Source organism: Neopsephotus bourkii, unplaced genomic scaffold (assembly GCF_033783945.1).
Source record: "Neopsephotus bourkii isolate Nb327-2 ecotype Australia unplaced genomic scaffold, CSIRO-AGI_Nbou_v1 NB_140, whole genome shotgun sequence".
NCBI classification, from domain to species: Eukaryota; Metazoa; Chordata; class Aves; order Psittaciformes; family Psittacidae; genus Neopsephotus; species Neopsephotus bourkii.
In genome coordinates this window covers 137869-158369 of record NW_026900657.1, presented here as the reverse complement: position 1 = coordinate 158369, position 20501 = coordinate 137869, and the positions used below count along the sequence as shown (strand labels likewise).

At 51.2% G+C, this 20501-nt stretch overlaps 1 protein-coding gene across 2 annotated transcripts in view; it reads right to left on the bottom strand.

Annotated features, from left to right (window-relative positions):
• Nucleotides 1-10341: 10341 nt before the first annotated feature.
• YPEL2 (yippee like 2) overlaps nt 10342-20501 on the bottom strand; it is a 37925-nt gene continuing 27765 nt past the window's right edge. Inside the window, exons 3-6 of one of the 2 annotated variants that reach the window (XM_061368253.1) lie at nt 17859-17902; nt 16985-17093; nt 11622-15636; nt 10342-11262 (exon numbers count right to left, since the gene is read on the bottom strand). In XM_061368253.1, the coding sequence (XP_061224237.1) occupies nt 15547-15636; nt 16985-17093; nt 17859-17902 (243 nt within the window). In that variant the 3' untranslated portion in view covers nt 10342-11262; nt 11622-15546. The remainder of the gene's footprint in view (nt 11263-11621; nt 15637-16984; nt 17094-17858; nt 17903-20501) is intronic. The other variant, XM_061368263.1, reaches the window with a different exon arrangement.

The window sequence follows — 20501 nt, the reverse complement described above, 5'->3', positions numbered from 1 at the left end:
ATTGGGCCTGGACTACATCTCATTATCAAGTGTAGCTGAACTCTACAAAGAGCTCACTGCAGCAGCTGTGCAACCAAAATTTCCTCTATCCATAATGATTTTTGTAGGCAAAGCTCATCAGACATCATGTGTTAATTATTATTATGCGCTAATAACTCTTGCTGGTGCACCCTGACAGGCTGAATTACTGATTTTCCCTAATTCTTTTTTTTCTGTCTTGAAGCATGGCCCCGTCTCTCTAATGTGCATTGATCTTTCCACACAACCAGTTTGGCAGACCTGCGATTTAGAATTCAGTTACCAAGAACAAAACTAGCTTGTGATGCAGACACCAGACCCTAGCCTCAACTTCCTATGTCCGTATTAACCTGCCATCTCCCTGCAAGCAAACAAGAAGACCCTCAGAGCAGCTCCTGCCTCTGCTCTCCTCACAAATGAAACACATGCAAGAACTGGAGAGATTATCAGGGAAAAGAAGCCGGGTGGTCAGGACTGTATTATGGGTGTCCAAGAGGTGTCAGGATGGCCATGGCACCAGGGAGGGCTGGATCCCACCACAGGCAGCAGTGTGGGATGGAAAGGCAGCCCCGGCTTTCTGGAACTCGGCAGCTGAAGCACAACCATTCCATTTAATGAAATGTTTTGAAGTGAGAGGCCTTAATCTGCTAATGGACAGAGTGTAAAAGGGACCTTGAATACCGCTTGCCAGGCGGGTTTGCAGAGTGAGCCCAGGCTTTGCCCGGTGTCTACCAGCAACCCAGCCACCCTGTGGTCCTTAGGCTGCAGCAGCCATGCACGGGCTGCTGTGCAGGAAGCAGCTCCCAGCCTCATCCCAATTAATCATCTCCTAATGACTTTCTGAACTGGGAGGATTTCCTTAATTATAATGTTAGACTTTAATCAAGAAATCAATCTTCCATGCCACCCGAAACCCCAGGGTACGGCTCACTCATCAAAGAGGAGCCTGGGCCGTCCCTCATGCTGCACTGAAGAGGTCTCTGCGATGCCACTGGCCATCCCCACATGCCCCATGGCTGAGCAAGGCCCAAGGACTCCATGGTCACAGCCCTGGGGGACAATGGTGTTGCCATCAGCACCACTGTATAACTCTCACTTTGCCAGCATCCAGTGTCGACCCCGGCTGAAGCAACCTCTATACAGCAGCCGGGCCTGTGGGACAGGTCACACAGAGCCCATGTCATGCTGGCAGAGCTCTGTAAGGAGAGGGGTTTGTCCCCTCTTGTGTGCCTGCTCCTCCTGCCATAGAAGAGGAAAAAGCAGCTGCAACAGCTGGTGGAAACACACCCTGTTTACAGATACATGGTCATAACCATAGAGGAACAGCCTGCAAAATAGGAACAGTGACTGCTACCCCACAAAAATGATGCTCTGCTTTTGGATAATGGGTTCATCTGCTGGAGGATGCTCTATCTTGGCCACAGCCATGCCCTGTGGCTCTTGGCAATCCTGTTAGCTTCCCTTTTCCCCTGGCTGTGGTGAAGCTGGTGTTGCTCTGCTCACACCCTCCCGTGCCCTTGGATATGCATCAGGAGCAGAGCTGGGTACCACTCATCCCCACAGGGCCCCGGTGAGTTACTCCTCTAACAGGGAGCAGCAGCAGGCGGTTGGCAGTGGAATCTGGAAGCCGTGCGTGCCGGTGCAGGGCTCACTGCTGGATCTGGAAGTGATTGGACTGGGATCCCACGCAGCCTGTGCCCTGGCCCAGCTGAACACCAGCACCTGCCTGGTTTTCCTGCTGCAGGATGCCAGGCCTGGCACAGCCCTCACGTGCTGGATAGAGCCTTTGTGCAGAGCTGGGTGCAGCGCGGAGGGGATTTGGATTTCTCAGCAGGCAGCTGCAATGGTGGCAAAGCCTCGTGTGGCTTCACCTGCACCCAGCTCCCACCGAGATGGAGGCAGCACCGAGTGCACCTCCTGCCTCTGCAAACCTTGTGATAGTACAGGTAAGTCCTGGGGCTGCTGTGACCTGCTCCCTGTCAAACTCTGTCCAAGGCTGCTGTGGTCCAAAGGGAAGAATATGCCCAATTAACCATTAACCTTGCTTTTCCATTCCAGTGTGCCGGATGCTGAGAGGCTGATTGCAGCAGAGGATTTATCCTGAAGGATACCAGGAGCCCTGGGCAGACAAGAAACCCCCTGTTCGCAGTGGAGAACAGCATGCGGCAGTGACGGCAGCGTTAAAGAGGCGCAGCCACTGCGGCACCTCCAAGTTCAGGTTATTTTAGTGAAAGGAGCCCTTGTTTCTCATTGATGTTATTAAAACAGTTCCTTTTGCCCACAGGCCGAGCCCCCCCCCCCCCCCGCAACACCCACATTACACAGAGGACCCTGATTCTGCTTGTGTTCACCTGTAGCCCTGTGGTGTTGGAGCCTGTGGGGTCCCACAGGGAACTGGGGATCTCACCCTGACCAGCTGGGTACAAAACACCAAGGGCAGTGCTTCACAGCGTAGCATCACTCAGCTCTCGGCTCTCAATGGGCAGGTTTCATTTCCTCCTTCCTGGAGCAGCTGGTCCCAGCCAGCTTTACTGTCCCTGATACCAGCAGGAATGTTTTCATGAGCGGCTGCAATACCCAGCAAACAAGTGTCTGCAGTTTTCACCTCCAGGTTTGCTGGCCTGGCTCTCCCTGCACCCTGTGAAACCCCCATCACAATAAGGCAGCAGCAGTGACAGGAGAGGAAAGCAGAAAGGGTTTTCTCTCTAAGGAAATGCAAATACAGGAAGTGAAGATGTAACACGGCAAAATGATTTAAGGAGGAGGATTCTGGCAGTGAAAGGGAGGGAGACTGGGGCTGAGCTCTGAGCTGCTCTGGTTTTGAACTGAAGCGATGACCAACCCAGCGTGGTGCACGTGTTTCCTCTGCAGAGCCCTGCTGCGCCTTTGCCAGCCACAGACACTCAGCCCGAGCTGGCAGTGTCCTTTCTCCTATCTTTCGCCTGCTCAGATGACGAGGACGCTGGGATGGAGAAGGGATGCCAGTACCTGCTGCCTTCACCAGGCACTTATCAGGGAAGAATGCAAACCCACGATGTCCTCGGCCTCCGAGGGCTGAGCTTCATTTCCCTTCGGGGTGCACAGAAGCGGTGACACCGGTGCTGCAGGGTACGGCTCAGCCCTGCGACTGAAGCAGGAGCCGTGCTCCCCTCCTCACCCCAGCCACCAGCACCGAGCTGCTGGGGGCATTCCGGAGACAAACGGGCAAGTTGGAAGCGAGAGGCCGCAGGGCTTCAGTTGCTCTCCCAAAGGATATGTCTGAAACCCCGTGGCTGCAGCTCCCAGTGCTTGTTGTGGTGCAGTTCCTCACTCCCAGCTGCCCATGCATGCGGACCGGACGACAGAGCTGGTTGAACGTCATGAAATAGAAACATTGCTCCCATCTTACCTATTGCAGGCAGATATATGCAAATATATGCATGCAACAATTTACACACAGAGCTCCCCTGGGTCTTTGCTTCGATGCTGGGAGGAAAATTTCCCTAATTCCTGGGACAAGCCCACGGCTCAATGCCCCTCATGCAGAGGCCAAATTTGGGGTGGAGGTTTGGGGATGGATGGGCCTGGGGGAGGGAGGCAGGAGGATGTGCTCTGGGGCTCTTTGTTCAGCAAGGTCCAAGCCATCAGAAACATTTTAAATGCTGAGAGCCCATGAATGGATACAGAGGTTCATGGACTGGGGTGTGATTTATGTGCCAGAGCACATAAACACCTGAAACAGGGTCTTTCAAAGGGCCTCAGACTTCACAATGCTGCTACTGTGGAGCTGCAGCAGCTCTGCAAGGAACCAGCACATCCCGAGAGCCCAATGCTGCTGGAGGGAGATGGGGGGATATGAGGGGAAAATCAAATCCAAGCAGTTCCTGACAAGCTGCTCCCGGTGTGTTTTCTATTCAAGAGCGGCCGGAGAGGTAAGCAAATATTATCCTGGCAAGGAGATTACACTGCGTTTGCACCTAGTGCTGTTTGCTGAAGCTGTCTGCAGCGAGCCCCAGCCTGCCGAGTGTTTACCCAGCTGGAGGAGCCGCTCAGCCCCGTTTGGATGTGCCAGGCACGCTGTGGGGGAGGCATTCAGCGTTTATACGCATAGGAAGCCCCGCGGTTTTGCGCGCTGTGATGCACCAAGACCCAGCGTCTGTTTGCTGAGCTGTGGCTTTGCAAAGCTGCGAGCCTCGGACAAGGGGCTGCTGTAGGATGGGGCTGTGCAGCCACTCGGCAAGGGCAAGGCAGATAAAAGTCAAGTGTTTAACTCAGGAGGGCCCAACCCGCAGCAAAGCAGAGGGGAGAAACCTGCAGGAATGAGGCACGGAGCCTTCTCCAAGGAAACCTGTGTCTGTACTGCAAGTTTAATGGCTGCTGCACCCTCAAGACCCAACTAAATCCTGTGCCCTGTGATCTGTGGCGAGGGCACTGCCCACATCAGGTGCCTGCATCATGAAGCAGAGCTAACCCAGGCTGGGGCTCACATCTCCCATGGGAAGAGGTTTATGATCCCTGAAAACAGTGGCCAAAATCTAAATGTTCCCCTTGGGCACAGACAGGACGAAGTCACTCACTGCCACGCTGCTGGTCCTGGTAAGCCATTGCTGAAGCACTAAGGCAGGTGCCTCTGCGATGCCTTTGCTCATCAGCCTGGAAAGAGGCACAGAGCTCTCCCCAACCCAGCATCTTGGTGCCGAAACCTGCTGAAGGTCAGGCTCGATGCCCTCGGACACCTTGGGAAGCGCAGGTCTGTGCTTTGCCTCCTGTTAATGATTGATGTGCGGGGTGGCTTCGCCAGGCAGTGCAATGGGAGCAGTGGGGGGCACAGCCGGGCCTCCTGTGCCACCAGGACCTGCTCCAAATCTCCCCTGCAAGCCCTTAATCAGCTTTCACCTGGGATTAGCGCAAACATTCCCGGCCTCTGGCTCAAAATAGCTTTTCTTGCTTGTGGGCAGCTAATCCAGAGCAAGCCCTCTGTCCAGCAGCCAGCATCTCCTGCAAGGGGGCTTGGTTTGGTTTCCCCTAAGACTTGAACCTTGCCCAGTTCCCAGGTTTCTCTTTGATTGGACATGGGATGCACACGCGGATGCTCAGAGCTGGGTTGTGGTGGGGACCAGTGGTTGTGGCTCCCATAAACCCAACCCAGCGAAGCCTGACCCAGTACAAAGAGCACAGCCAGCCCGGTTCAGGCTGAGCAATCTGCAGCGGGGGGAGACTGAGGTTTTGCTCAGGCGCTTGCAGCAACAGTGGGGGGGGCATAAACTGGATCTGTCCCCTTCACCCTGCCAACAGCAAACAGAGCCCAAGAAACTCCCTTGTGTATCTGAGGCCATCGGGACCTGGGGAGGGAAAACAACAGCCCCTTCTGTGGGAGCAGAGCTGAAAACCCAGAGCGGCAGCCGCCGGCCGCCATCAGCACCCGTCAGGATGAGCTGGATGAGGAAGGGACGTGCAGGCGATCACATCCACAAACACCACGGCTGTGATTAAGTAAAGGACATTATTATTGCTGTGCTAATGGCTCGGGGTGCCAGCAGCACAGCCACCGGCTGCCTGGGGAGCCTGTGCCCACCAAGCATCAGTGCTTCAGAGGTTAAATTCACCTTCACAAAGCCCTCAGGCAGGACCCACGTTACCAATCCCCTATCACAGCCACAGTGACAGCCTCCTCCTGCAGTCCTGACAGCCAGGGCACAGGGAGAGGAGCTCAACCAACAGCTCTGACACTGCACTCACAAGGAAATCCGGCCTCAGATTAAAGACAGCGGAGCCTCATCCTTCAGCCCGTTCATTTCCTCCCCTATAAAACCTGCTCCCACCTGCCTCTTTCCCACTCTCCTGCTATTCCAGGGACCAACAAAGCCTGGCCAGGAGTTCAGCAGCACCAACGCTCTCAGTCTGCCTCCCAGCTAAAGCAGATCAGAAACCAGCAGCACCTGGGGAATGGGAGAGGCCCTGGTGATGGGCGCAGCTGATGCCACATCAGTGAGGAGCTGCGGGCTGGGTGACAAAGGCCCCTTGCCCCGTGGCTGGGGATGCGGTGATGTTTTGTGAGGGTCGGTTTTGGCTGCGCCCCTGTTTTGTGGCTCTGGCGCTTCCCCCAGGGCGCCCTGGTTTGTGCAGCATCTCCAGGGAGCTCCAAAAGGAACAAGACATCGGGATGAAGCAAACCCCATTGCTCAACAGGGTGAGACGGGAAACCTACCTCAGGGGCTGCATCCTCCAAGGTGTCGGCTCCGAGAGGCCCTGGATTCCTGTCCTGAAACCTCCTTGGAACCAGGGGAAAATCCTCATCCAAGCGGAGCAAAAAACACCAGCGTGGGTTCTGCAAGGAGCAGAGCTGCAGGAGCGGGATCCCCCTGCCTGCTGTTGCCATGAAGTGCCCAAACCCCACACAGACCCCACAAAGACCCCACACAGACCCCACACAAACCCCTCACCGTGGCTGTGTTCCCGCTGTTGGGTCCTTTTCCCCCAGCCTTTCCCTTCACCCGCTCAGAAGTTCCTGTCCGTGGAGATCCCGACACCTGCGGAGGCGTCCCAGGTGGTGCTGAGCCGGGTGCTTGGTCCCATAAAGAGCCATAGAGAACAGGACAGGCTGGGAAAGCCCCGTGTTTCTCCCATTTAAGGCGGGTGGGGGATGCCTGGTCCTGCAGCAAGCCCCCCTTGCAGGCAGAGGGGATCTGACCGATGGATGCCTCTGTTGGTGCTCACTGGTGCCCACAACAACCCCAGGCCCAGGGAACCTGCCCGGCCATGGGGCTCACTGGGGGCTCGGTGCCTTCGGGCTCCACGTGGCACCAGGGCTCTGTCATTTCAGCCATCCCCAGCACGGGGACCCCCGCTCTCTGCACCCGTGGGGTCACCGCCTCCCGGGTGACATCTCCATACCCAGCCCGTGGCCGTGGCCGTTTGTTGGCCAGCAACAGAGAGCGCCCTTGGCGCAGTTTATACCCGAGGCTGGAGCCCGGTGAAAATCACCCCTGCAGGAAAGCGCCGCTGCGAACCCTCCGGGTCAGCAAGAAAATCCCGGCTGGATTGGAGCCATCGGCCCAGCGGGAGAGGCGCCGCGGGAGCCCGGCTGTGGCCGTGGGGCTGAGCCCTGAGCGCTTCACCCGGGAAAGGGGGAAAAGGGATGAGGGAAACAACAGGGAAGGAACCAGCAGCGTCCCCGTCCCCGTCCCCGTCCCCCCCCCAAGCTCCCGTGTCCCAAGGGAAGGGGCAGGAGCCCAGCAGGAGCGCAGCGATGCCCGTGAGCCAGGGATAACGGGCACCAGCGCTGCTGTGTTTGCAGCTCCGTGGTCACCTTCTGACAAAGACAACCCCATTGTGACCGGTGGGACCTGGGGGCAGCCCCGGGACCTGCCCCACGCTCGGCCCCAGGGCTCCCTATGGCCCCTTCTCGAGCCGTGGGTGAAGGTCCCGGTGGCTCCCGCAGCACCGGCACCTCGTGGGGCAGCAGCTCAGGGACCGAGGAGGGGGCTCCATGCACCAGGGTCCATCCCTGTCCCCCCCCATCCCTCCTTCCATCTCTCCCCACTTTGCTCTCCCGCTGCGGAGCCTCGGGCCAAGTTCACAGCAGCGAAGCTGCAGCCGGAGCTCACTGCTGCTGCCTCCTGAGTCAGCTTATCTGCACCCCGCTATTAATAGCTTGCTTTGGCTTGCCTGTGCTCTAATTGCAGTTTAATAACACATCTAATGCGAGCCGGGGAGGGCACTGCCCCGCTTGGCAAACAGCGACCGTGCCCTGTGAAACCCATCCGAACCCTGGCTGGGAATCACCCCGGGAGCGGGGAGACCCTGATGCTGCCGCAGTGCCCAGGTACCACCAACACCTCCTGGCAGCGGGGTTTGCTCCTCGCCTTCCCTGCAAGCACAGCCCTCGGCCATGCTGTACATTTGGCGTTTTTCCACTTCCATGCTACTTTCATCCATTTACTTTCATCCAGAGCCAAGGGGCTTATATGGGGCTGGAGGCTTTTCCTTCTGCGTCATCCCTCCTGCTTTCACTCGGATGCTCGGGATGGGAAGTACTGAGCAAAACTGCTTTTCCTGGGAGGGAATTTCCCGGCAGGGCTCACGTCCGAGGCAGCGGTGGCTTGGTGCCGGTGAGGTGCCATGGCCAATGCACTCAGTTGGGTTGGTGAATAAGCAGCTGCTGGTTCCCTCCCCATCCCAGCAGGGATTTCTGCTCCCGCACCGCACAGGGTGGCAGCGTCCTGCCCCAGAGCAGGTTTCAGTGGGAAGGTCGGGAAACATGACAGAAACGTTTCCATTTTCCTCTCCAGATCACGCAGCAGATGGGAGGCAATAGCAAGGGTCAGAGCCCAAACCCTCCATGCCTGCTGTGTTGGGCTGTGGCACTGGTGGCCCAGGGGCAGGACAGCTGCACTGGGCTTCCACCCCATCACTTCCTGCCGTGTCTCGAGGCACAGGGTGTGATGGGAGGTTCCAACCATCCCAGGCTGGACCACACTGTCCTGTGGCCTCACCCTAGCGGGCAGTGGAAACCAAACCTCTCTCCTTGCACACACAGGACATGGGCATGGGTGCTTGGTTTGCTGCTGTCCTGCTGGAGCTCGTCTTGACCACCCCTGATGGAAATGAAGGGTCAGAACCTTCGGGCTTTTCCAGTGGCCCAGCAGCAGCTGCTCATGTGCAGCAGCTCCAGGGGTTTGTAGGAACAAGCCCAGCGACGCCCCAGTGGTGAGGAGCTGCCCGCACCAGCCCTGAGGCCTTCCTCCCATCCTCCTCCCATCCCTTAGGGATGCCACCAGCAGCCCCCAGGTCACACATCCAGTGCCAACGGCAGCAAATGCAGGTTTTGGCGAAACCAAGAACTCAGGTTACCTTGAGCCCATGTCAAGCAGCCAACGCTATTGACTGCCCCAGCAGCTGACCCTGTTTGCCCTCGCTATGAACAGGGGTTCACAGTCAGATCCTCCTTGGCTCCTCACTGGCCTCCCACAGAGGCTCTGCTCCGGCTCCCCTCAGCCCTTCAGGTGCAGGTTTTCCTGCTGCAACCTGAGCTGCACTCTGGGTTCAGGGCACCTCACGGCTGGCACCACCAGGTCCTCCATAGAGAGGGGTGAGTTGGTTTTGCAGACACGTGGGGAATTAAGGGCGCTCAGCCAGCCTGCGGCAGCACAGGGCATGGCCAGGCACTGGCACAGGGCATGGGGACAGGTCCCAGCCGTCTTCAGCACTAGGATGAAGAGGGATTGCATCAGCTCAGCCCAAACCACCTCCAATAAAACACTGCTTCCATCTGGAAAATGGATTTTTGAGCTGCAGGCACAGTGACCCTGAAAAGCTGTTCCCCATTCACCTGGGAGCAGAGCAGGGATTCTGGTGTCTAAGTGAATGCTGCCAGATGAGGTGAGCAGTGGCAGGCTGCAGCTGCAGCCAGCAGAAGCGATGGGTAGAGATGTCACAGCCTGTACCCGAGGTGGACAAGCTCCCTTCATTATTCAGCGGAACTGCTCTGTATTTTAGTGTTGAAGGGTCACCCCCGGTGTGTGCCCTCCTTCCTTCCAAAGCACAAGCTCTGCTTCCCACACAGATTTTCATTGCTTCAGGACTAGCGTGGATCCAACCAGGAAAATCCTGTTTGCTGAACTCTTGCAGTGGATGCTTGACTTGCAAACACCCGAACGTGCCAGACAGCTTTACCAAAGCTTTGGTTCACCCATAACAGGCATCTCCTGCCATATGCCTTAACAAGACAGGGTGCTACGCAGTGAGTTTTACCAACAAGCAAAACTTCCAAACCCAGGGGAGTTTTCTGGCCATAGGGAATTTCTTCATAGAATACGAGAACCCCAGACGGGTTTGGGTTGGAAGGGACCTTAAAGCTCCTCCAGCTCCAACCCCTGCCACAGGCAGGGACCCCTTCCACTGGAGCAGCTTGCTCCAAGCCCCTGTGTCCAACCTGGCCTTGAGCACTGCCAGGGATGGGGCAGCCACAGCTTCTCTGTGCACCCCGTGCCAGCGCCTCAGCACCCTCCCAGGGGAGACTTGATCCATTCTACTGTAGTGGGTGCTGCCATGTACAACAGTGCTGACAAAACCCCTCATCCATGGGAAGCAGTTTAACATCTCCTGCTCCATTTGTGGGTTCCTCGTGTGCTAAATCCTAGACTTCACGGGCTCCACATCATCTCTTTGCTCAGCTCAACGGGATCCTTGCCCATGACTACAGTCCCCAGGTGCTGCAGTGATTGTGCCAGGTCACCGCTCTGGACTGGCAGGCGTTGGAGAAGAGGATAAACTGACTCCTTTAAGGCTAGAGGCCACATGTGCACCCAGCACAGGGGATCAACAGAAACATGGAGCAGCATGTTTAGTACTTGAAAATTTTATTTCCTCAAATGAGCACCACCACATATTGTAAATATGACAAACAATAGCCTCCCTCTAATACTGAAGAACTATGTACAAGGTACAAACACATGAAAAGGTGGAACCCAACTCTTTGAAAACAAACGGTTGCATTTATTACTGAAGCAAATGACCTGAAAGAATATGCAAAAAAAACCAAAACCAACCAAAAAAATGAAGATCAAAGAAATAAAATTGTACACAATTTGTAAACACAAGAGCATCCATAGACAGGCTGGTATTGGAAATATTGTCCTTTAGCTTTGTCAGTGGGGAAAGCATTCCCATTTCCTTATGAAAAACAAACCAAAGGATACACACAGTTCGTAACTATGAGAATAGCTTTTTTGTGGTTGTACCTTACACAATGCCATTCTGCTTGCGTTTAAATATATTGGTTTCTTGTTTCTGAAATCGAGATGATTTTGTTTCCCCTCTTTTTGAACAGGATCCTGCAAAACCTCCAGCTAAAACAGTTCTTTCTGAACACTTCATTTCTGAGCCTCTCACCCGATGAGAAGAGCTGCTTGCCACTGAGCTGAGCTCTGGATCTCACCAACCTCTTTACCCAGCCGGGTTTTGGGTGTCATCTCTTCATCCCAGAACTGGTTCACATGAAACATGATGCTCCTCCCAAAAGAAGGAGGTGCAGTGAAATGCATGATTAGCACTCACACACCAGTTAGAAACCCGCAGGCAGAGAAGGTTCTTGCTTGATCATCACAAGAACAACAGATTTCGTTGCTTTCTTTTTTCCTGTGTCTTCTGAAATCATGTGCACCAAACCCAGAGAACTGAGGAGCGTGCAACAAGAGTCACTCAGCACTGAAACCAGCTCCTTGCTCAGCAAAACACGGTTCAGTGGCTTGTGCTGTTGGTCCACTTTGGGATAAACAAGAGACCCAATGAATTAAAAACAAAGAAGGGGGAGAAGGAGGGAAGTTAAAGACAGAAAGGAAAACAAAACAAACTCCCCTTTCCTGCCAGAGGTAAACTTTGACTCTAGTCTGGGATGTAGCAGCCTGGTTTAAAGTAAAACAAAAAACCAAACCCCAAACCAACAACAAGGAAAGAATCCAAGGGAAAACCAGGACCCACGTCCAAAGACTGAACTTCTAGTTTAAAAACAATGACTACTTAAACATCTCCACCCTCCACCCCTGCTGCCCCCACGCAACTGGAACAGCAATGCAGAGGCTGCAGCTTACGCTCAAGCCTGGTTTCTAAGCCTTGGTATCTACCTCACTCCAGCCAATACTGGTGCAAGAGAAAATGTCAGGCCCAGACCATTCAAACCAGGTCTCCTCCTCAAGCAAGCTGTGCCCAGACGGAGCCTCCCTGGCACCTGCGGTGAGAGCACGAGGTGACCCAGGGCTCAGGCCGTCAGAGGACAGAAGCTGCTCCAGCACAGAACTGCAGACACCGGAGCATCCCCCAGGCGCCTGCAGCTGCCTCCCAACCCACACATCAGTTCCTGCCCTCACCCAGCCATTGCCTGCACTGGAGACCAGTTCTGCCAGATGGAAGCGGGAATGGCTCCCCTCTCCTGCCACCTCCAGAGGAAAAATGGGTCGACTTCAGAGGACAACGTGTATTAGGATTTTTTGTTTCCCTTTAAACATATTTTCCAACAAATACAGAAGGAAACAGTATCATTTATAAACAACAGAAAAGTGCTCTCAGGGAGGGACTCTGAGAAAACAGCACCAAATATATTATTTTTTTAAATTAAATATTATTTACAAAAGTGTATTTCACAAGATAATGGTTCTTTTTTTTTTTTTTTCCTGCTTTTTATACATTATTATCTGTATATTTATTACAGGGGTCAGGATTTCACACCAGCTAATCCACCACAGCAAAACAATTTAATACCTGCTCAAGTCTGAGCTTTGGGGTGGACAGGGTCATGTAAACTCAAGGGTCCATGCAGCTTGCCAGAGACGAGGCTGCCACATAAAATAAAAGCAAATCTCACTGCTGTTCATGTGTTCTCGAGGATACCAACCACAGGAAGCAGCACCATGGGCACTTGGTGCTCTCCATTCAGGCACTGCCTGCCCAAGGAGGCAGCTTTCGTGGGCCACATCTCCAGCTTGGAAACGGTCCCACCTTGCCCACCCCAGATAGTAACAAACAGGCTGCAGACAAGCCACAGGGTCACAAGGATGCAGATAGCGAGGTTCTTGAGGTTCTTTGGTTATGCTCTGAATAGATCACTCTACCAGTCATCAGCTGAGCCCGCGCAGACTGTGGCAGCTACCAGCACACAGATCTCATCATCCTGTCTGGTCACCAGCTCCCAATACTGCCATGTGTCTTAATACAGCAAGTAACAGATGAGTTAGCAGAGGATTAAAAAGTACTTCATATTCAATGGACACATAGTAGAGAAGCCAATGAGCTTCACAAGCCTGTTTTTCCTTATCTCCCTGTACAGTGTATGAAAGTCACTCTATCCATAAGTATCTGGGTGCACTGGGGATGTTCACAGACACAGCCCCTATCAGGGCTTAAGGACTGATTCCCAGCAAGTGTGAATCTCTGGATGCTGATGTGACAAAACTCATTAAAACCAGATTAAGATCTTGCCATGTTCAAGCTTAGACTGGTTGCCACTGAAAGTGTAACCCCTCTGAACAGTTAAAACCAGCCTGATCTGATGGATCACCATCCTTTCTTGTCCCACATATATGGATTAAAACATTTACATCTGGTACCTTTCTGCAGTAACTGTTCTTTCTCAGAGCAGTCCTCTGGACAGGCCTACCTTTTATATCTCTTTTTTATATGCATTCAGTCTAAATACCAGCATAAAACCCTGCGCCCCTGTGTGTTCTTCTCAACCTCATCTTAATGATTTGGGGTTATCCCTTACTTCTCCCAGCTCCAACCAGACCTGTTTGAAGGCTACTTATCTGGGGAGACCTGAAGAGACCTTCACAGAACACAGATGACTTCCCACTAGTCAGACCCCAATAGATTGTCCTGGATCACCAACCAAAGGACAGGACAATGGGACCAGGTCAGTGCCAAAGTCAACAAGATCGAGGGTACTGCAGAATTGTTGACTGCTATTAGATTTTTATCACTGAAGACAGTGTGGATGATGGAAGCAGAGACCATCAGAAACAAAAGCTGAAGCGACTGTTACACAGCCCCAGCAGAAAGGGTGAAGGCAGAAGCCACCTCCTAACAGACTAGCCACATCTGAGCAAAGCCCATCCCCTGCAGGAGCCGTGGCCAGCTTCCATCTCACTTCTCTCTCCAAGGCTGGAAAGAAAGTGGTTCAAGAGAAAAACTGGTCTTTGCTTACATGGGCCACCAGGTTTGGGCTTCAGCACAAAGACCCAACACTTAAGTTCCACCCTGATCCCCAGGCAGCATCTCTGCTCACATCCCCGTCATTTAACAGCAAATTACCTTCTCAGCACCAGCCCTCCATCCTGCTGCCCCCAGCCAACTGAGAGCCTCCTGGGGTGGGGGCAAGTGGGAACAGATTACAGCTCCAAAGCTTCAGTTTCATAAGGAGTTACGCACCCCTGCACAATACTCTTTCCTTCTGGATTAAGAAAGATTTCCCCCAATGGATTAACCTACTTGAAAAAATTCTACCAACAAAAAGAAAATTCACTCAGAGAGACAAAACTAACGCAGTTAAATAGTCTTTAGTTATGCACCAGATACTGGCTGGACTGTTGCAGAGCAAACTTCACATTGTCATTTATGTCTTAACACAGCTCCCCTCTCACACACACACTGCCCCTTCCCCACTGACCACCTCGGGAAGGTCCACAGTAATTAAAATGAAAACATTAAAACGGGAAGGACTTGCCCCTTGCATTTGTGATGCCCACATTTACCCCTTCCCTTTGACTTCCAAGGCATAGACAATTCCAGGGGTTGAATTTCTTTTCTTCTTTCCCATTCCCACTGTGCCTGCAACAGGCTTCTGGGAGTGGGAAAAGGGAGGAAGGTTTTGGGGAGGATACCTCATGGCTTGAAATATCCACCTGTGCAACACGGCTGCAGCCACCAGGCCCCTCTGCTCCCTCCTCTCCCCACACTCACACCAGTTCTTTAACAGGCTCCAAGAGTGGAGCTGATGGCTGTGGCCTGGGATTTAAGATACAGATTCTGTAACAGCGTTTTCCCACTTGCACTCATGAAGGATTGGTAAAAGACCCCCAGGGATGCTCAGTGGAGGCCAGGAAATCAAAAAGTACCCTGTGTCACTAAGTTTGTCCCCATCCTCCTCTACGTGATTTCCCCTTTCTTGCCTAACACATGCTGGTTTTCCCCCCGTCATACCTTCTAAGCTGCAGCTCCACCCCCTTGTGCCTTAAGTGGTTTTCTCGTCCTCTCTGAAGGGTCAAGAGTCAGGATTTGGTTTCTCCAGCAGTGAGGACGCTCCCCACAGCTGTGTTCTGTTGGGATGTTTGGCCTACCTACCCTGAACCAGCGAGAGAAATGGGAGGCAGGGAATCTCTCCAGCCTTCACGTCCTCCCCCCAAGAAGACAAGTTCATAAATGGCAAACAAAACACAGATTTGTGATCAGCTCGCGGGGGGAACTGCTCATGACTTGTGCTCAGCCACCGTGGACTGAAGCTCCACCGATGGAGCAGCGGTTTTATCACCTGGAGAGAACGCAGCCGTGAGGTATTTTTCTGTCCATTTAGACAAGTAGATAGTTTCAAGCCTCGTTTAACCAGGACTTAAAGGAGAAGTACAGCTTCAACTTCTGACGACTTCCCTTTAGGCCCATTCCCCACCCCCTATCACCTTCTCCTGCCCAAAACTCAGGTCTTCCTCTCGCACCGAGACCTTCTGATAAAATGCCACCACAGAGCCAACTTCAGTTTGTACTCAAACACTCGTCAACATGGAATGGCTGTTGGGCATTCGGTGCATTCTGTTAGCCAACGCCAGAACAGAGAGAGAAGCAGCCAGGGTCAACTCACAAACAGATACAAAGCAAAGAGACAGAGAGACAGAAATTTAGAGGCCAGTCACCAATAAAGATGGAGAAGGGTGTGAAGACGCTCCCAAACTGCAGAGCCTCTAAATGCATGGAACCAAGCGTTCAGTCACTCTCTCACTCTTGGATATAATGTTCGGTTGGATGGCATTCTCTTACACGCTGGTAGGGCTGGGCTCTTCCCATTCAATCCCAGCCATTATCCTTGATCATGTGAGCTAGTTCAATGATGTATTTGCCTTCTTTATACTTCTGGCTGCTTTCAAAAGCGTGTTCCTAAAAACAAAAGGAGAAAGAATGAGATCAAGATGATATCTGAAGGTAAATGCACAGTTACAGATCAGATCCAGGAATGCTGGTACAAGTCTTAGCCTTGTTTACAGTGTAAAATGCTCAAACTGCAGGTCCTCCTGTTGGCTTTCAGGAAAAGTAGGCTGGAAGGATCTTAAATCCTGCTTCTAGGCATCTTTACAGGCTGGACAAAGGAACAATCAGCACCACGTAAATGTGCAGCCTCCTGTAGGCCAATGCCCACTGCTCCTTGAACTATGATTTAGGAATCATCAGTGACAAAACCCACCCCTCTCTGAGGTGAAAAACTCCAGGTGGAAACTTCGTGTGGAAATGGAGCAATCGGGCACCAAGCCACAAGGACTCCCCCTACAGAGATGCATGCTCGCAGGGACACACAATGCTTCACCACTGCAGAACTGCAGAAGAGAGAAAATCTGTGGGATCTCCAGCCAGGAGGGACTCCCATTACTGAGGCTGCGTCCTCAAAAGCAGTTCAGCTCTGCTCAGGTGTTCTGTAATGCACCTGGAAAAAGCCACTGGAGGCTTGGGCTTACTGCTATATTCACATTTTGTGTTTTGTTTTACAGTAACCTCAGTTTTGTACTTAGTGTCCTTTTCCATTTGTGAGATCCATGCTGTGGTTCTGCATGGATTCCTACCGCATCAATTATTGATGCTTTACTTTTTATAGCCTTTCAATTGATTTATTAAAGAGTATTTCTGTACAGAGGCCAGATAGAATAAAGAATATTTCTGTCTATGCTTTGTTTAGACACTGGTCAAAATGTCTTGACAAACAAGTTTGCTGTGTGCCTCCTGAAGCAGAAATTAGACTGTAGCATAAGCCTTTATCTGAAGGTAACCAAATTTATGAAGAGCAAGAGACAGCAAATAAACAAGCTCATGTTCAATAAACTCATGACCAACATTTCCAGTGGGAAGGACAGAGGATTAACAATATATGGATCATTCTATTATTCTGGTATTGTCTGGGAAAAAAGACAAGATGAACCACATGGCTGACTGATGTTATCCTCACATTTATATTAAGTATCACTAAGGGACACCCACCACAACAAGGGCCCACAGTGTATATTCTTAGTAAGAAACATACATTAGCCACAAAGAGCTCCTGCTCTGAATGAATGCAACAAACACAAGACAGTAGAGAAAAGAAGTACAGGAAGGAAAAAAGATGGGGCTACAGCCCAGAACCTGCATTTCTGGTTCCCAAGTTAATGGTCTTTCCGTGGGACCACGTTACCAGACACACACCTTCAGAAAGGGCTGGAACAAAGATGTCCACAGGAAAAATTATAGTGATACTCACATATTTCCAACCCAGTGTGGTTTTGCAGTTTTCACAGTAAATATCTGCAACCGCATGTAATCCCGTTAGTAACACCCGCTCCTCTGCAGGGCCACAACCCACGTTAACTCTGTGGAAGAAGGGGAGATGATCCCTATTAGTGTGTCTTTGCACATCAAAATGCTGCACTGAAGTTGACAGCAATTTTAATGCAGTATTTGAAAACACAGGCAGGAGGTTCAGGATACCGACTACCAAAATGAAGATCTTTTGCATTTTCAGAATAGAATGAAAACGGTGAAATGAATCTTTTATTCATCTGAAAGTTCTATAAAGCTTTGAAGAGAACATTAATAACATTCTAGTAAATTGCACTAATTACGCATTTGGGAAAGATTTTCATTTTCAAATTGAGAAAATGGTACTTTTACTTTCCCAAATGGAAAATTGAAAACTGTAACTGAAATCAGCAGTTCTTCTCAAAGGCATCCCAACAGTGATCTCATCAAAACTATTTTCAGTTATTGGGAAAATTACACTTGGTCTTTATGCTAGCTCTAAAAAGTAAGTTCAGATTTAGATACAATTTATTCTCTACATTTATTCTGCCCAACTACATTCTCTGAGAAGAGAATGACTCATGCATTAGCTCTTATTTCTCAACCTGATGATGACAAAACCACCTTTTCCTAGCTGCTTATCTGAAACCTCAACATGAAATCAAATATGAATCAGTGTTATTTCCTGCCTCTTTCTCCAACCATTTTCAGCAAGCTCCCAAGGCTTAGGCAGGGGTTTTCTAGAGGAAGACTATCCTTTTGTTTTCTTCTTCACAAGGGTTTTCTTAAATCTATCCTTAGAGGCGTAGAGGTGACACGTACAAAGTTCTACTCACACTGAATTGAAGAGGTATGCTCGTCCTTGGCTTCCTTGAAAGGACTGAAAGGCAAGAAAACAAAATTCAGTTGGCTGATTGATGGAAGAAAAGCTAAACCAGGACCTGCCCTAAGGGGCTGCATTAATGGTAGTTGTAGCAACTGTTAGCCAGGGCCTGAGAAACACACATTGTTAGAGTCTTCGAGATGGAAAAAGCACAAAGCAAAGTGTCAGGAGGAGATGAGCACTGATGAACAGAGGTCTTGTCCTGCAGTCAGGAAGGGAGCATCTGCCTTCAATTCTAATGCCTGCCTATTTCACAAGGCATGCTGGCAGCCCAGTGGGAACTTCAGCTGGTACTACCAGCATTTCCAATGTACCTTTCAAGAATTAAGCCATTTTTTCTCTTATATCCCAGCAGTGTCTGTTATCACCTGTTCAGTTCTGCTTATGAATTTCACACTACTGCCTCACCTCTCCCTAGCACAGCCTTGCTCCCAAATACTGATTTGGATCTCTTTGTTAAACCAAGGTTCTCGCAGAGGCTTCCCACTGCACTGCCACAGTTTGGAAACACTGCTGCTTCATATGACAGCACGTGAACTCCCCTTAGGAAGACTGCACAGATGGATGCTGAACCAAACTGAGAGATTGTGACCTATTTGTGCAAGGTGCTGTGCAAACACAACCTCTACTCTAGTGATTTTACAAAAGACCTTAACCTTGCTGAGGTGCCTGCAAGCCCTTCATATTCCCACTGATGCCAGGGAGATCTTCAGGAGTGGATCCAAACACACAATGAGATACAATTGCATAGAGATGAACATGGACAACAGAGAATGGCACAGCAACACAACCACACCGGATAATTATGAGTCATGGCACATCGTCTTTGCCTCACGTTTCCTCAGGATCTTATAGCATCACCATGAAAAGGCAGTGCTTCAAAGGGAGCAGGGAAACGCCAGCCTGGCAAGACACTTCCAAGAGCCAGAAGGCTCCACTGTGTCATATCTGTAACATTACCCCATCACGGTGCCTTGCTTACAAGAGCTGGCTCACACATAGCAAGTGCTACCTGCACTTTTTATGTGCTCTGACAAGCATGCACTGAATGAAACACTTGGTGCTTCTGAGCAAGAGCACAGTTGCTCGCTGTATACAAGATTACGAGACACCTCAGCGCATGTATGCAAGGAGCTGGGAAAGTCAAAGAGCAGCTCTTCTGGACCACTTCACCATTTACCTTGCATCTTACCAGAAACCTTGCAATATTTAACGATTTTCTTAAAACCTCTGCTTCTACACATGAGTGATGATTTCAGACTAAACACTCTTAAAAGCAGGGAGTCAGAGTTTTGAGAGACTAGATAAACATTCAAGGTTTTACCTTTCCCTCCCTGGACCACTAAGACTAATCATCTATTTAGTTAAGGGCAACCTAAACCTGGGGCAACACAAATGTGCTCTTCCCACATCACACGAAGCAGTATCTGTGGTGTCCCTGCCCTTCCCAAGCCATCTCATTCTGTCAGCCCTACGGATTCACCCCTACATAGCCTCAAAGTCAAAGTCATGCCTGGGAGCCAGCAAGCCTGTGGATAATCTGGACCCCAGTTCTTATGTCCACATACGTCTGCATTCATCAGCTGCTTCCTTCACACTGAGAAGGCTGCTGCGTGTTTCCAGATAACGGTTCTAATGCCTAAAGCTGGGGCACCAACCCATTAGCTCCAGCAAGCACTTCTTGGGTGCTGCCTGGGCTTACAGCTTGTAAGACGTTCTCTCCACCATAAGCAATGTTCGTGTGAAAGGCAGAGATGGAAAATTCACTCACCAGCAGGAGAGAACAGAACACATTAAAGGTGTGACTTAAACCTGCCCTGACAGCAGAGCAAGTACAGCCTGTCACAGCATTTACCCTGGTGCCCTTCTTGGTGTCTAGGTACAATCCAGAAGTGGCAAAGGCCCACTGGAAGATCCCAAATTGCAAGAACATATGCAAAAAGCTCCCTACCACATAGCAGAGGCACCTCTGGCAAACGCAATAGCAAGGGGGGTGCAGGCAGGGAGCCACAGCCAGCAGTGAAAGCTGCCTGTGAGGTCTGAATGGCAGCAAGGGTTCTGCCAGCTATAAAGTCACTGCCTGGCAAAAAACTTGACTCACTCCTGGAGGAACAACTATTCTTCAGAGGAATCTGAAGCTCAGCAATTGGTTGCCACCCAGGGCACAGAACAGGCACTCTGGATTCAGGGAGGATGCCTGAGGCACTTGGCTATCTCTTTCACTCAGACAAAAGCAGTGCCCTGAGGAATGCCTGTTTTCTTGGGAAGGAATTAAACAGGACACATGGCTCAAGCATGTTTGTGTAATTGCATTTATTAGAGAAGCTTCTTTTAATCCTTCTGCAGCACTTGAGTTATTGTCAGCTGGCTGATACCCCACATGCCAACTAGGTCTAGCCTGTTACAAAACACACACTGCATTGTTTCAGCCTCCTGTGTGGTAAAGTAGGAACTGACACAAAGCCAATGCCCCCCAGGACAGAAAAAGAGTCCAAACCAGACCCAAGCAATGCTCTACCTTACTACAGCAAACAGCAGGAGCATCAGCTATTCATGCTGCAGAAGAGAGGTAGAAGCCTAGTGGGATGGACTGCTG